The sequence below is a fragment of the Platichthys flesus genome, chromosome 1 (assembly GCF_949316205.1).
Source record: "Platichthys flesus chromosome 1, fPlaFle2.1, whole genome shotgun sequence".
NCBI classification, from domain to species: domain Eukaryota; kingdom Metazoa; phylum Chordata; class Actinopteri; order Pleuronectiformes; family Pleuronectidae; genus Platichthys; species Platichthys flesus.
In genome coordinates, this window is record NC_084945.1 from 2,816,008 (window position 1) to 2,830,353 (window position 14,346).

Genomic DNA, 14,346 nt, shown 5'->3' on the forward strand with positions numbered 1-14,346 from the left:
TTTTATTTTGTGGAAACATTTGTTCCAAGCGGTGAAGAAACAAACCAAACTTTGATTTGGTTCAATTATCGATGACAGAAAATACAGGGAGAGCCCAGTGGAGCGTTATAGATGAATGTTTCTCTGTGGACCAAACTTCTTACTGTGTTTGTTCATATCAAACACTGGATATTTTAAAGTTATAGAGGATTTCTATTATATAAATGTACATTTGAAATTTCAACAAATATTTCCTTTTGAAAAACTAAAAAAGCTTTTCATCTGTTTATTAGATAACAGCATGCTGTGCAATATAGATGATGTTATCCCTGGTTATTACTATTATTATAATATAATTATTATTCATATTATTCATATTATTATTATCATTATTATTATTATTATACTCATTGTCAGGTTGTTCTGCTGCCCCCTGGCGGCCAAACATCGGATGAACAGAATCAGTAACAGGAGACGCTCACAGTCAGGACTCAGTGTTAGATTCAAGATCTGGATCAATAATCATTATTAACTAAATACCATCCCAATAAAACAAGATCTGTGAACATGAACCAGTTCATTTTCATGTGTAATAACTGGCATAAGAACTGGTTGTTTTCATGTGTGAACTGGTTCAACAGGGAGGAGGAGCATGAGATCGGTGAAGTGTCAGACTCCATATTCACCTGGATGAGCAGAAGGAAGAAAAGTGAGCAGGTGAGTGTGAACACAACTTTCTGAAAGTTTTACTGTCTCACTCTCACACCTGCTGTTAACATCCGTCTGTTGATCACATGACTCTAAGTTTGTCAGTTCACACCTGGTGACAAATGTAGTTTCATGTGATCGGATCCCAGAGACAGATGTGAACAGCAGCTGTGAAACAAAGAGCCTTCAAAGGACTAATTAACAGAGTTAACTCACAGTTTTAAGTTTTATCTGTTCATCACATCTGTTCATCAAGTGTTTAATAACAGAACGTGTTTTCACAATCATACGTTACAGTCACATTAGCTGGCGTGTGTGTGTGTGTGTGTGTGTGTGTTTGTGTGTGTGTGTGTGTGTGTCTGTGTGTGTATCTGTGTGTCTCCTCGCTTGGTATTTTTGGGTGTGTTTCTTGACAGACCTGTTTGTCCTGATTCCTTTGAGCTCACAGTGTTTTTCCTTTCAGACTGAAGATGAGTGGTTATGAGGAGGAAGAGGACAGAGCAGAGTCTCCAGGGTTCAGCTGTGTGTCTCTGAAGAGTGACCAGTCCATGAGACATCCTCAAGAGTTCAGTAAAGAACCTGGACCCTCACACACAAAGTAAGAGACCTGCTACAAACATGTGAACCTCCAAACTGAATCCTCAGAGAATGAACCAGTGAATGATGTGTTTTGAATAAAAACATGTTTGTGTTTGCAGAGTTCAGGACCACAGACTGAGAGCAGAGTCTCCAGGGTCCAGCTGTCTGTCTCTGAAGAGTGACCAGTCCATGAGACATCCTCCAGAGTTCAGTCATGAACCTGGACCCTCACACACAGAGTAAGAGACTGTTTCTACTGTGACCTGCTCTAAAGAGGATCTAGTTTCCTCTAGTGTGGCCCCTGCATTAGGACACAGCTTCATTGAAGTTGGTGATCCCCCCTGGATCTGGTTCACTGCCCACATCCTTCCACCAAATTTACTGGTAATCTGTTCAATGGTGTTTTATAATCCCACTAACGAACAAACAAACAAACACACAAACTGGGTGAAAATAAAACCTCCTTGACAGAAGTAATGACAACCTGGTGCTGTGACATGTGAGTGATCAGGACATGTCTTCACAGGGAGAGGAAGAGGAGTCATGTTTCTGAGGAGGAGCAGTCGTCCTGCTGTGCTTCGTGTCAGGACGTCCTGAAGGATCCAGTCTCCACCAGCTGTGGACACTGGTTCTGCAGACAGTGCATCACCCAATACTGGGACAAGTCTGGTTCTTCAGGAGACTCCTCCTGTCCCCAGTGTGGACAAAGATCCAGAACAGGAGCTGGAGGTCAGACAGCCGGTCAGAGCAGCACTGTACATGTGTCTGCTGATGTCTTCACTTCTGACAACAGCACATGTGGTTTTATTTTGTTCCTTCATACAGCATCAACATTTAACATCGTTAGAAAAGCACAAAGTTACAAAGCTTTTATTTTCTGTAGTTTTTCTGTATCTGATGAAAACAACCAGCAGATTCTCAGATTCTCTGTCTCTCACATTGTTTCTTGTCTTTCAGCAGATCGTGGTCTGCAGGAGGTTTTAGATGAACATACGCTCAGTGTGAGGAAGAGATGTGAACATGTGATTGAAGGAGCTGATGAAACAGGAAGTAGAACCCTCCTCAACAGGATCTACACTGAGCTCTACATCACAGAGGGACAGAGTGAAGAGGTTAATACTCAACATGAGGTGTGGCAGCTTGAGACGGCTTCCAAGATGAAGAGCCTCCACGACACTCCCATCAAGGTCCACGACATCTTTAAAGCCTCCACTGACCAGCAGAGCAGCATCAGAGTCGTCCTGACCAATGGCGTCGCTGGCGTTGGAAAAACATTCTCGGTGCAGAAGTTCACTCTGGACTGGGCAGAGGGTTTAGAAAACCAGGATGTTGGTCTGCTGACTGTGCTTTCGTTCAGGGAGCTGAACCTGGTGAAGGACCAGCAGCACAGTCTTCTCACGCTGCTCCATGTTTTCCATCCAGCGTTACAGAAGCTCACAGCAGAGATGCTCGCTGTCTGTAAACCTTTGTTCATCTTTGACGGCCTGGATGAAAGCAGACCTTCTCTGGACTTCAACCACAGGGAGCTTGTGTCTGAGGTCACACAGAGGTCATCAGTCAACGTGCTGCTGACAAACCTCATCCAGGGGAATCTGCTTCCCTCTGCTCTCGTCTGGATAACCTCCAGACCTGCGGCGGCCAATCAGATCCCTCCTACATGTGTTGACAGGGTCACAGAAGTACGAGGCTTCACTGAGGCCCAGAAGGAGGAGTACTTCAGGAGGAGATTCAGTAATGAGGAGCTGTGCAGCAGAATCATCTCACACATCAAGACGTCCAGGAGCCTCCACATCATGTGTCAAATCCCAGTCATCTGCTGGATCAGTGCTACAGTTCTGGAGCACATGTTGACCACAGACCAGAGAGGAGAGCTGCCCAAGACCCTGACTGACCTGTACTCACACTTCCTGCTGGTTCAGACAAAGAGGAAGAACAATAAGTACGGTGAGGGACATGAGACGTCTCCACAGCATCTGACGGAGGCTGACAGGAACGTTCTCCTGAAGCTGGGGAGGCTGGCACTTAAACATCTGGAGGAAGGAAACATCATGTTCTACCAAGAAGACCTGGAGCGGTGTGGTGTTAATGTCCCAGAGGCCTCAGTGTACTCATTTGTTTTTACTGAGATCTTCAGAAGAGAGTGTGTGATCTTCCAGAAATCAGTCTACTGCTTTGTTCATCTGAGCGTTCAGGAGTTTCTGGCTGCAGTCTACATGTTCCACTGTTACACCAAGAGGAACACAGAAGAACTCAACAACTTCTTGGGAACATATGGGAACTCAGACAGTACCTTCTCCCTGGATGACCTCCTGAAGAGAACCATGAAGAAATCCCTCACCAGTACAAACGGTCATCTGGACCTGTTTGTTCGCTTCCTTCACGGCCTCAGTCTGGAGTCCAACCAGAGAGTCTTAGGAGGCCTGCTGGGTCGGACAGGGAACAATCCAAAGATCATCCAGAGAGTCTTAGGAGGCCTGCTGGGTCGGACAGAGAACAATCCAGAGATCATCCAGAGAGTCATCAACAACCTGAAGGAGATGCAGAGTGATGACATTTCTCCTGACAGAAGCATCAACATCTTCCACTGTCTGACTGAGATGAAAGACCACTCAGTTCATCAGCAAATGCAACAGTTCCTGACGTCAGAGAACAGTTCGAATGAGAAACTCTCTGAGATCCACTGCTCAGCTCTGGCCTACATGCTGCAGATGTCAGAGGAGGTTCTGGATGAGTTGGACATGGAGAAGTTCAACACATCAGAACAGGGTCGATGGAGACTGATCCCAGCTGTGAGGAACTGCAAGACGGCTCGGTGAGTCCAGACATGACCAATATGTCTGGTGTATTGGAGACTCTGTGCTGGAGTTTTTCATATATTTATTAAATATATATATATATAAGGGCTGTCAAAATCAATGTATTAATGCGGGAAAATTAATTTCCCGCATTAATACATTGTCAGTCCGACCCCGGACTGACATTGTCAGTCAGTCCGGGGTCGGGTCGCTTGAGCTGCTCCCCCCGCGACCCGACCCCGGATAAGCGGATGAAAATGAGATGAGGGAAATTAATTTGTGGAATTAACATGTTCATTATTTGAACGCATTAACGCACACACAGAATGAACCGCTCCATGATCCGACCTCATTGATTCAGAACCAAACACATGACCGGCTGTTTGTCACCTGAATCATCCCAATAAAAAATAAACTGTGAACGTGAACTAGTTTTTTTTCATCTTCATGAACTGAACTTGGAACTACTTCTTTTTAATTGTGAACTGGCTCAACACTGCTTCTGCAGATGGGCTCAGACTCAGATTTCACATTTCATTTAGTTAAGGTTTGGTTGTTTGTTTGATTGATTTAAAAAGAAAAGAAAAAAGTTTTATTCAACCATACTATATTCACTAAAAAAGAGAGCAGAGGCTAAGAAGCCACGATTGTATTTGCTAAAAGATAAGAAGGCATGCTACGATTGTTTAGGATAAAGGTTCTTTGACTTTGATTGTGGTAGGTTTTCGTTAGATTTGATTATATTTTTCAAGTGTACTAGCAATCATTTGGACTTATCAGCAGTAACAAAACTAATGTTAAATGTTTATAATCCATCTTCTGTCATTTATCTTTCTGTTCCCACAACAATATACAGAGATGGAAGGGATTTTTTGAAACTTTTTGATTAATCCACCAACCAGTGCAGTGTCCATCCCTCAATGTTCCTGACATGTTGCAATCACAATAATATGAGGTCACTGTAACCTTTGACCTATGACCACTGAAATCGAATCAATTTATCTTTGAGTCCAACTGGTCAGAATGTGAAGAAATCCCCTAAAGACAGACTTGAGACATCATGTTCAAGAGGCCAGAAACATGTTGTGTGACCTTGAACCTTTGACCACCTGAATCTAATGAGTTCCTCTGTCAGTCTGAATGAACGCTTGAACCAAATCTGAAAGGATTCTCTTGAGAAGTTTTTAACATGTTCATGAGACAAAAAGGGGATTTACCAGGGTGAGGGTCACATGATCACGTTTTGTATGAATGTTGTGTTTTCTGATTTATATCTAACAGATATTTTCTTTAATTACAGACTTGATGGTTGTCTACTCTCAGAGATTCACTGTGAAGTCGTGGCCTCAGCTCTGAAGTCAGACCCCTCACATCTGAGAGAACTGGATCTGAGTGTAAACTCCCTGCAGGATTCAGGAGTGAAGCTGCTGTGTTCTGGACTGGAGAGTCCAAACTGTCGACTGGAGACTCTGAGGTCCTTAAATCCTTCTTCACTTTTCCAACTTACTTTCTTATTCGGTCATTATTTATTTAAATTGTCTCAGTTCTGCTCTGCTCACTGTCCCTGAGTCATATGTCACTCACCCAGCCTGTCAGTCATGTCCACCTCATCATCTCCATTCACACAGAGAAGAATGAGATGAATTAAATTATGGTCCAACATGTCTGATCTGATATTTATCTTCAGGTCACAGACTGGACTGAGGTCAGCAGCATGTTGAGAGTCTGTGTTGACATGATGACGATCCACAACAACAGGAGGACACATTCTAATATTCATATTTCTTTATCCAGGTTGAAGAGCTGCAGACTGACAGAGATCAGCTGTTCTTCTCTGGCTTCAGCTCTGAGGTCAAACCCCTCTCATCTGAGAGAACTGGATCTGAGTAACAATGACCTGCAGGACTCAGGAGTGAAGGAGCTGTGTTGTTTTCAACAGAGTCCAACCTGTCGACTGGAGACTGTGAGGTCAGTTCACTGACTGACTTTCTAGAGCTCATATCTTTAATACATCATTTATACCCATTTGATCTCATTTAATTATAATTTAACATAATTCATACATAACTTGAAGCTATTCATTTATAAAGCTGTGACATTTTAAATATTCAGCTACTTGTTAGAACACATTTGAATTCATTTCTGGATATCCTACACTGATCTGCAAGACAGAGACCAGCTTCAAATAATCTATATTTACAGAATCAGGACTCGTTTTTAGTCCAACATGTTTGATTTCTTATTTATCTTCCATGTTATGAGTCTGTGTTACATTAATTTGTGTCTGTTATTTTCACAGATGAACTCAGTTTAACTTACAGTTAAGTGTTATTCTTTATTCAGGTTGGAGGGCTGCAAACTGTCCGAAATCAGCTGTTCTTCTCTGGCTTCAGCTCTGAGGTCAAACCCCTCTCATCTGAGAGAACTGGATCTGACTCTAAATGACCTGAAGGATTCAGGAGTGAAGGAGCTGTGTGGTTTTCTACAGAGTCCAACCTGTCGACTGGAGACTCTGAGGTCAGACATCATGTTTTATTGTTAAACTTTCAGTGTGTCAAATTCAGTGACATCTAGTGGTGAATTGGCATGTTGCAGCTGACTTCTTTTAAATCACTTCTCAAAACTCCTTTTTATAGACTTGCTTTCATGTGATTTGGGGTTTTTGCCGTTTTTATCATTTTCACCTTTTATTTACTTGTTCATTTATCTCTATTTTCGTTTTAATACTTTTATAGGTTCAAGTTTTTTTTCTTTTCTTACTTTGCTGTCAAAGCAGTTTGTAAACTCAATAAAGTTTATTATTATTATTATTTTTTCAGGTTGTGGGAATGCAGTCTGTCAGCGATCAGCTGTTCTTCTCTGGCTTCAGCTCTGAGGTCAAACCCCTCTCATCTGAGAGAAGTGGATCTGACACGAAATGACCTGCAGGACTCAGGAGTGAAGGAGTTGTGTTGTTTTCTACAGATTTCAACCTGTCGACTTGAGACTCTGAGGTCAGTTCACTGACTGACTTTTGTCGATCTCATATCTATAATACAGTATTTATACCCAATTGATGTAATTTAATTCTAATTTAACATAATTCCTCATCAAACATAACTTGAATCCATTCATTAATTAATCTGTGACATTTTAAATATTCAGCTACTTGTTAAAACAATGAGTTAAGTTCTGGATTTCCTAAACTGGCTCCAAATAATATATTTTTACTGAATCAGGACGCGTCTTTAGTCCAACATGTCTGATTTCATATTTATCTTCCATGTTGTGAGTTAATGCTGACATGACTTATTTAGGTTATTTTCACATATGAACTCAGTTTAACTTACACCTAAGTTTTATCCTTTATTCAGGTTGCGGTACTGCAGTCTGTCAGAGATCAGCTGTTCTTCTCTGGCTTCAGCTCTGAGGTCAAACCCCTCTCATCTGAGAGAACTGGATCTGACTAGAAACAGGCTGCAGGTCTCAGGAGTGAAGGAGCTGCTTGATCTAAAGCAAAGTCCAACCTGTCGACTGGAGACTCTGAGGTCAGTAGTTGGTTGGAGTCAGTCCATGCTGCTTTCATCAGTATTTTACTAAACACAGTCAGTATCACAGTACAGATCCAGGGTCTGTCATACCAAGCAGGATTTGTGGTTATCAGGTTAACTTCAGGTTTGTTTTTTTGAGTCCTACGAAGCTTTGCCCACTGACCACAGTGACTCTACACTGTTGTGTGGTGCACACTCTCCTTAAAGGGACGGATAAGGGAAGTTTAAATCAACGTCTGGTTGGTTCAGTCTCTAACTCACCCAGACTCATCCTGTCCCCAAAACACCAAATGCACTCAGTCAGCTTCCTGAAGATAGGTCCATGTGTTTTTATAGAGTAGTGATGTCAGAGGTTTCACCACAGTGTGATTCCGCAGAGACAGTGTTTGTCCTCAGGGACAGTGTGTGTCCTCAGAGTCAGAGCATTTTATTCTGGATCATGTGTTTGTTCTACTGATTGGGAAATATGAGGCTGTGCTGTCAGTCAAACTGTCTATGTCTGTGATTGTTAATACACAGTAAACCCCGCCCCTTTTATGTGCACATGCTCACACAGTGAAACATGGCTTCACCTGTAACAGCAGTAAATCCACCTCTCAGGTCTCCACTCTGCACTTTGACATGCAGAGGAAACACACTGAGCTCTTAGCGTGTTCATTTCAACACATGAACATGAAGCAGAGAGGAAGCTGCTCCACCTCTGAACAGGACTGAAGTCCCTGCTGCTCTTTCTACTGGATGAGCTGCATCACTGACTCACAGCTGATGAAGTGAGTCTCTGTGACACTGATGTCTTCTTCTCTCAACAGTTGGTGATCTTTGTGGTGAGTGTGAAGAGGACATTGTGTGTGGACGGAGGCTGAGCTGTGTGTCCTGATGATCCAGAGGCTGAAGCAGCAGCAGCTTGTGTGTAGAGCGGCTCTGACTGGGCCTTGTTGCTGGAGGAGGTGAACTGCTCTGAGATCAGCTGTCACACAGTGTCCAGTCCACCATCTTCCCTGTGTGTTCCTGTGGCTGTGACACAGCATCATCAGGGGATCTGCTGCTGCTCTGTCCTTCTGACTCAGTGTCTGCAGACAAACTCACCCTCCTCCATCCAAGCTGACATTGGGTGGGAGGTGTGGTGCTCTTCGGATGGGTCACCAATCCGTCACAGTGCCGACAAACAACCATTCACTCACATCAACACCTATGCTCGATGTAGAGTCTCCAATTTACGCAAATCCCTAATCTGCATGTGTTTGTGAGATGAAGCCGGAGCACCTGGAGGAAACACGGGGAGAACATGCAGACTCCACACAGGAAGACCCCATCTGAACCGGGATTCAAACTAGGAACCTTCTGGCTGTGAGGCGACAGTGCCAACAACCTCGCAGCCCCAAAGTCTTGCCCCTCGCTACTGATTGTGTTTATTCACATGAAGAATGTGTTTATTGAAATGACACAACACTAACAGATTATATAATCTCTCTGTAAAGAGTTACATATAGTGTATTTTACTTTGCCTTTATTATTTTCCACCTTTGTCCCTCAGTATGTCTCCATGTATGTAAAACCACATTCTGTGTATATGTTTGTTTATGATCTTAAAGTTCCTCGATTCATGTCACAAATTGATTAAGTTCAACACAAAGTTATCACATTGTTTTAACTTAAAAATGGGACGTTTTCATTTCTGCATCAGGTGCAGAGCGGTGGTGGCTTTTCTACTTTTTGACCCACAGGTGGCACAGCAGTATAACAGCAGCACATCCTGGTCAAAGCCTTTTTATTCAGTCTGAGTCAAACACTTCATTCATTTCCTCTGTGACAAACCAGATGTAACGAGAAGAAAACATCTCAGAGAGAAAAGTTGTGTTTCTACTTGTCTCTGCTTTAATGCTCAATAAACATCCTTCCCCCGACTTCACTGGAATCATGACTCTGCTTTTCTTTCATCTTACAAACAAATAGGTGAAAACATCTCATCTTTGCTGCAGGTACATGAACAAAATCACCAGTTTAATATTATGGAAACAACCAGAAGAAAAATGAATGTTATATTTACAGTATGAAGAAGAGTCGAAGAGCGGAGCATCTTTAAAACTTTCATAAATATTTTACCATATTTAATAGAAAACTGACCCCAGGACGTTTTATAAAAACATAGATGAAGATTTTTCATTTGTCCAGTTCATGAATTGTTGCTAAAATCATTTCTAAAAACAATGATGTAAATCTGTTTGTATGTTCTCGACCACCAACTCAGAACAACCACAAGGGGGAGACTGTAGCAGGCCTCTGGTAACAGCAGCATGATGGGCAATAATTGATCATGGGAATTTCAGGATAAGAAATGTTTGACAGGTTCAAGTGTGTTAGTGTAACATGTGACTGTGACGCCATGTTCATGAACACGCTGCTCTAACATCTGTCCAGCAGATGTTGAACCTGTGAGGTCCACTCCCTCTGAACCAGAGTGAAGTGGATGAAGTGATCCGTTCAAATTCCACCAAACATATTTATGGGATATACTTTGTACTTATGAGGAAATGTTTGTGTTCAGAATCAAATTCTACATGTTCTAAACATGATATATCAAGCAGTCTTGTTGTTATCAATCTTTTTTCAGCCTGATCACAAACTAAACTCAGGTTCTGTCTGAAATACAATGAAGGTGCAGCTCAGGTTCTATATTCTTACAGGGTGAAAACAGAACAAATTATTTACCTAAATATGTTATAAAACAATCATTAAATAATAAAATATGACAAATAAATCCTAATTTAATTTTCAACCATTTTCTGCCATCGTCGCTCTCTGAACTCTCGTTGGTAAAACAAGTGTTTGACGAATGACAAGCAAAAACTAGAAAATTCCTCCTGCCGAGAAATTTCGAAATGGGTGCCTAGAATTTGCCGGTTCCAGACTGAATATTTAAATTTTTTTGGGAAGAGAGACAGACTGTCTCAATTTGAGAGAGAGACAGAGAGAGACCCAGAGAGAGAGAGAGAGAATGGCTGGTATAAAGAGAAAGAAAGAGGGACAGAAAGACTGGCTGCTATAAGAGAGAGATAGTAAGATCCAGAGAGAGAGAGACTGGTTTAAGAAAAAGAGAGAGAGAAACTGGCTGGTATAAAAGAGAGAGCGACAGACTTGATCAGTAGCTGGCGCTATCGCTAACACTGCATACACACTCATCGATCTCTTCAGGTCAGGGCTCTGATCATGTGACAGGATTTTGGGGGCGATTGCTCAAACTTAATTTTCACACCGACCACCAGGTGGAGCTATCACTATCACTTCATACACACTAATACAGGAATGTGATGTAGAGCCAATCACATTGTAGTTCAACAGTTCCCCCATGAAAGACAAAGAAAAAAATCAATGTTTAAGTCCCGCCCAAACTGGGACTTGAACCAACAATCTCTGGGTCTCTAGCCCTCTGCCCTACAGATGGAACCACCTATAGTAATTAGTACCACCTGTGGAGTAGTCTAAAAATAGATCTCACGCTCCCCTTTTCCCATCTTGACCCCCCCCCCCCCCCTCCTCAGCATGTATGACCTCACTAACGACGCAGCTGTGACACAGAGACAGTGACAGATTGGACCTGAGGAGAAGGTCCCGAACAAAATGCTATTATTCAAAATCTATAACTCCTATCCGTGAAATGAAAACATTGTGATAATCACAAGGTTTGGACGAACAAGTACATATCTATATAATTATTTAGAGCCAAACAATGAGGCCATGCGAGCAGTTTAGAAACGTAGTTCTCTTTCATAAATCTCCTCCTTTTAATATCATTAATTTTAATTGAAGAGACATTTTTCCAACCTCTGGCACCGTCATCAAACAAATACTTGTTTCTCAAAAACTATAAGTCCTATCTGGAAAATGAATTATTCATCAGAGCTGAGAAATCGAGCCGTGGGAGCGATTTACGTTTCATTTTTCAGTTTTAATCTTTTCAGAAAAATCTTCAGAATTAACATGGGGCTCCAATGAGAGGTCGATCCGGAAATAATTCCTCGATTTTTGGATGTGCATATAACCAAAGGTCCGAGAGATTTGAGAGTGACACGTCTGTGAAGGAAACCATCTCACCAAATCATGTCTGAGGACCTCCGTTTTGGGATTTGAGAGCAGTTTTAGTGCACCCGGGGGACCTGAAAACAGGTCTTTTTTGCACTCTCGTTCTTTGTGAGCGACAGACCTTGCCTCCCATTCTACGTTTTCGGCCACGTTATCGCGATTTTTGTGCGATCTGTTGGACGAATTTCTTATAAAAATGATAGCACACTATTCGACGTAATTCTGCAGGTTTATTTATAGGTCTCTTGATTGTGCGACAAAATTTGTGGGAGGAGAAGCTCGCCGAAATAAAGACGGATGAGGAAGTAAGAATAAGAAGCACCACGGAATAGTAATATGTAGTGCGTTGCGCCATGCAAAGCATTGTGCCACCTAGTGGCTGGCACCACTAGGTCCATGCTTTGCAGGGCAAAGCATGGACCTATCATAATAAATGATTGATTTCACACTTCTGCTTCTCCTACTGTAACATGTGAAAAATCCCACTATAATGATGTGTTTATTGTATTTTAAAACACGCACGTGTTTATTGTTTCAACTCATGACCAGTGAACTAGAAACCATGGCGTCTTTTGTACAGCTCCGGCGCTCTCCGTGCTCATGGCGAGGTGTGGAAGGCCTCAAAGGACGCCTGCTGCATGTACCGCTGTGACAACAACTCCATCGCCCCCGGGGAGAACAACTCCTCCGACTTGGCGGCGCCCTTGTGCCGCAGAGCAGGGGAGGTGATCATCAGCCTGGCTGACGACACCAGCTGCTGCCCACAGAGAGTCTGTGGTGAGGCGGCAAGTTTGATATGTTCAAACTGAAGAAGTTGGTGTAGAATCAGAAAATCCATTGTTGAAGATGTGATTTGTGGCTCTGCAGTTTGTCACCAGAGCCTGTGTGACCTGGTCCCTCCTGAGAGTAAGTACGGGGAGAAGCTGGTTTCGTACTACAGGCAGGACTCCTGCTGTCCGCACTACGTCTGTGGTGATTTTCTCTTTCTCCGACATTTTGTTTAGTCTGAATATAAGATGATATTTCTCTCTAGCAATAACGTCCTAAAAGTATTTGATGTGATTTTATGTTGACAGCACCAGACGTGTTTTTTGGTGACAGAGAGGAGTTGTGTTTTATTTTGAGTGTTTTCATTCTGTTTATAGTTTAGACCAGGGGTCTTCAATGTTTTTCAGGCCAAGGACCCCAAAACTGGTGGAGAGATGGAGCAGGGACCCCCTACTATAGAAATTGTATACAATTGTGTTTTATATTAAGCTGGGCCTAGTGCCATATATAAACATAACTACCCTTTTATTGTACATTCAATACTATAAGCTATTCAAATATAACACAGGCTCATATATTCATATTTTTAATTTAAACATGCGCTAGGTACAGGGTCGCCATGCCACTGCCATTTATAAACATACATCTTGCAAACAACACTGAGCTATTCAAGTAATTCACAGATTCATGTTTTTATTTTAAACATACATGTAGAAGAGACATTAGTGAGATGTCTGACCCTGATGAGTAGCATACAACTTATCTAATCTTGGACGGATGGAGGTTGTCAAGCAGAGGGTCAAATCAGCCTCTTAATATGTCGGATGCATGTTAATGTGTATTCGCGACCCCCCCTGCAGTACCTCCACGGACCCCCTAGGGGTCACGGACCCCCTGTTGAAGACCTCTGGTTTAGACTTAGTTCACAGTTAGTTTAACCTGCAGGAGTTTCTGGAGGCTGGTGTGATGTGTTTTGTCGCCTCGGCGGAAACGTCTTTACTGTAGCATTCTGAGAGAGCAGGACAGACAAGATCCCAAAATGTTCATTTTACATTAGAGCAGGTGATGTTTATTTCTACACCCTGCATCAGAGCAATGAATAAAAGAACATTTCTAATTGGTGCGAGTGTGATTTAGCGGCTGTGGAGGGAGATCTTGAGGAAAGTGATTGTTTTCTTTCAAACTCAATCTACTGTTGCTTTTATTTCTTCTTTCACTCAATCAAGAGAAACGTTTTCTTTCCCTTGAATCAACAGTTTCTCAGGGAAACTTTGCAGATGAGTATAAAAGATCACGGCTGGAGGAAAATCATGGATGCAAACTCACTGCAACTTGACTGGTTTGTGGAGGCTGTGATTCTAGTTCACCTTGAGACACTAGAGCTGTTTCACTGCAGCTTCTCATTGGTGTTGATCTCCTCATTTAACACTCAGTGAGAAAGTGAAGACGAGTGTTTCCCAACACGTGGATCTGTTGGATGAATTAGTTTCTATGTGTTGCAGGTTCATTCAAAGTGTTTGAACTGGGAGATTTTCACACACTTTCCAATTTCATTTAAAATTTAAAATTACCCACAGTTTATTTGTATTGCATATTTCAACGAGGCGATTCAAAGTACTTTTCATAAGATATGAGAGGCATCATAACAAATTGTCAAAGCAACATTAGACAATACCAGTAAGAAGCATTTAAACAGGTATTAAAAGAGAAAAAAAAGAAATAGGAAATATACAGACTGGATGTTGAGCACAGACCAGTTGAGAACATCATCATTTAAAGGATGTGGAGAATCTTCAATTTAATCGGACAGCGACTGAAAAATAACACTTTTAATTTAAAGAAATGTGTCCACTCCTCTGGGCGACTTCCAGCCGTGTGACCTTCTGCACTGACGCTTTGTGTCCTGC

The 14,346-nt window shown here is 42.2% G+C and overlaps 1 protein-coding gene across 2 annotated transcripts in view; it reads left to right on the forward strand.

The window, feature by feature from the left end:
* The window catches only part of LOC133956489 (NACHT, LRR and PYD domains-containing protein 12-like), a 36,334-nt gene extending 26,839 nt beyond the window's left edge, over positions 1-9,495 (forward strand). Inside the window, exons 1-9 of one of the 2 annotated variants that reach the window (XM_062391601.1) lie at positions 636-696; positions 1,151-1,285; positions 1,386-1,505; positions 1,793-4,078; positions 5,362-5,535; positions 5,856-6,029; positions 6,405-6,578; positions 6,881-7,054; positions 7,415-8,388. In XM_062391601.1, coding sequence (XP_062247585.1) covers positions 1,158-1,285; positions 1,386-1,505; positions 1,793-4,078; positions 5,362-5,535; positions 5,856-6,029; positions 6,405-6,578; positions 6,881-7,054; positions 7,415-7,640 — 3,456 coding nt within the window. In that variant the 5' untranslated portion in view covers positions 636-696; positions 1,151-1,157 and the 3' untranslated portion in view covers positions 7,641-8,388. The other variant, XM_062391592.1, reaches the window with a different exon arrangement.
* The last annotated feature ends 4,851 nt before the right edge of the window (positions 9,496-14,346 follow it).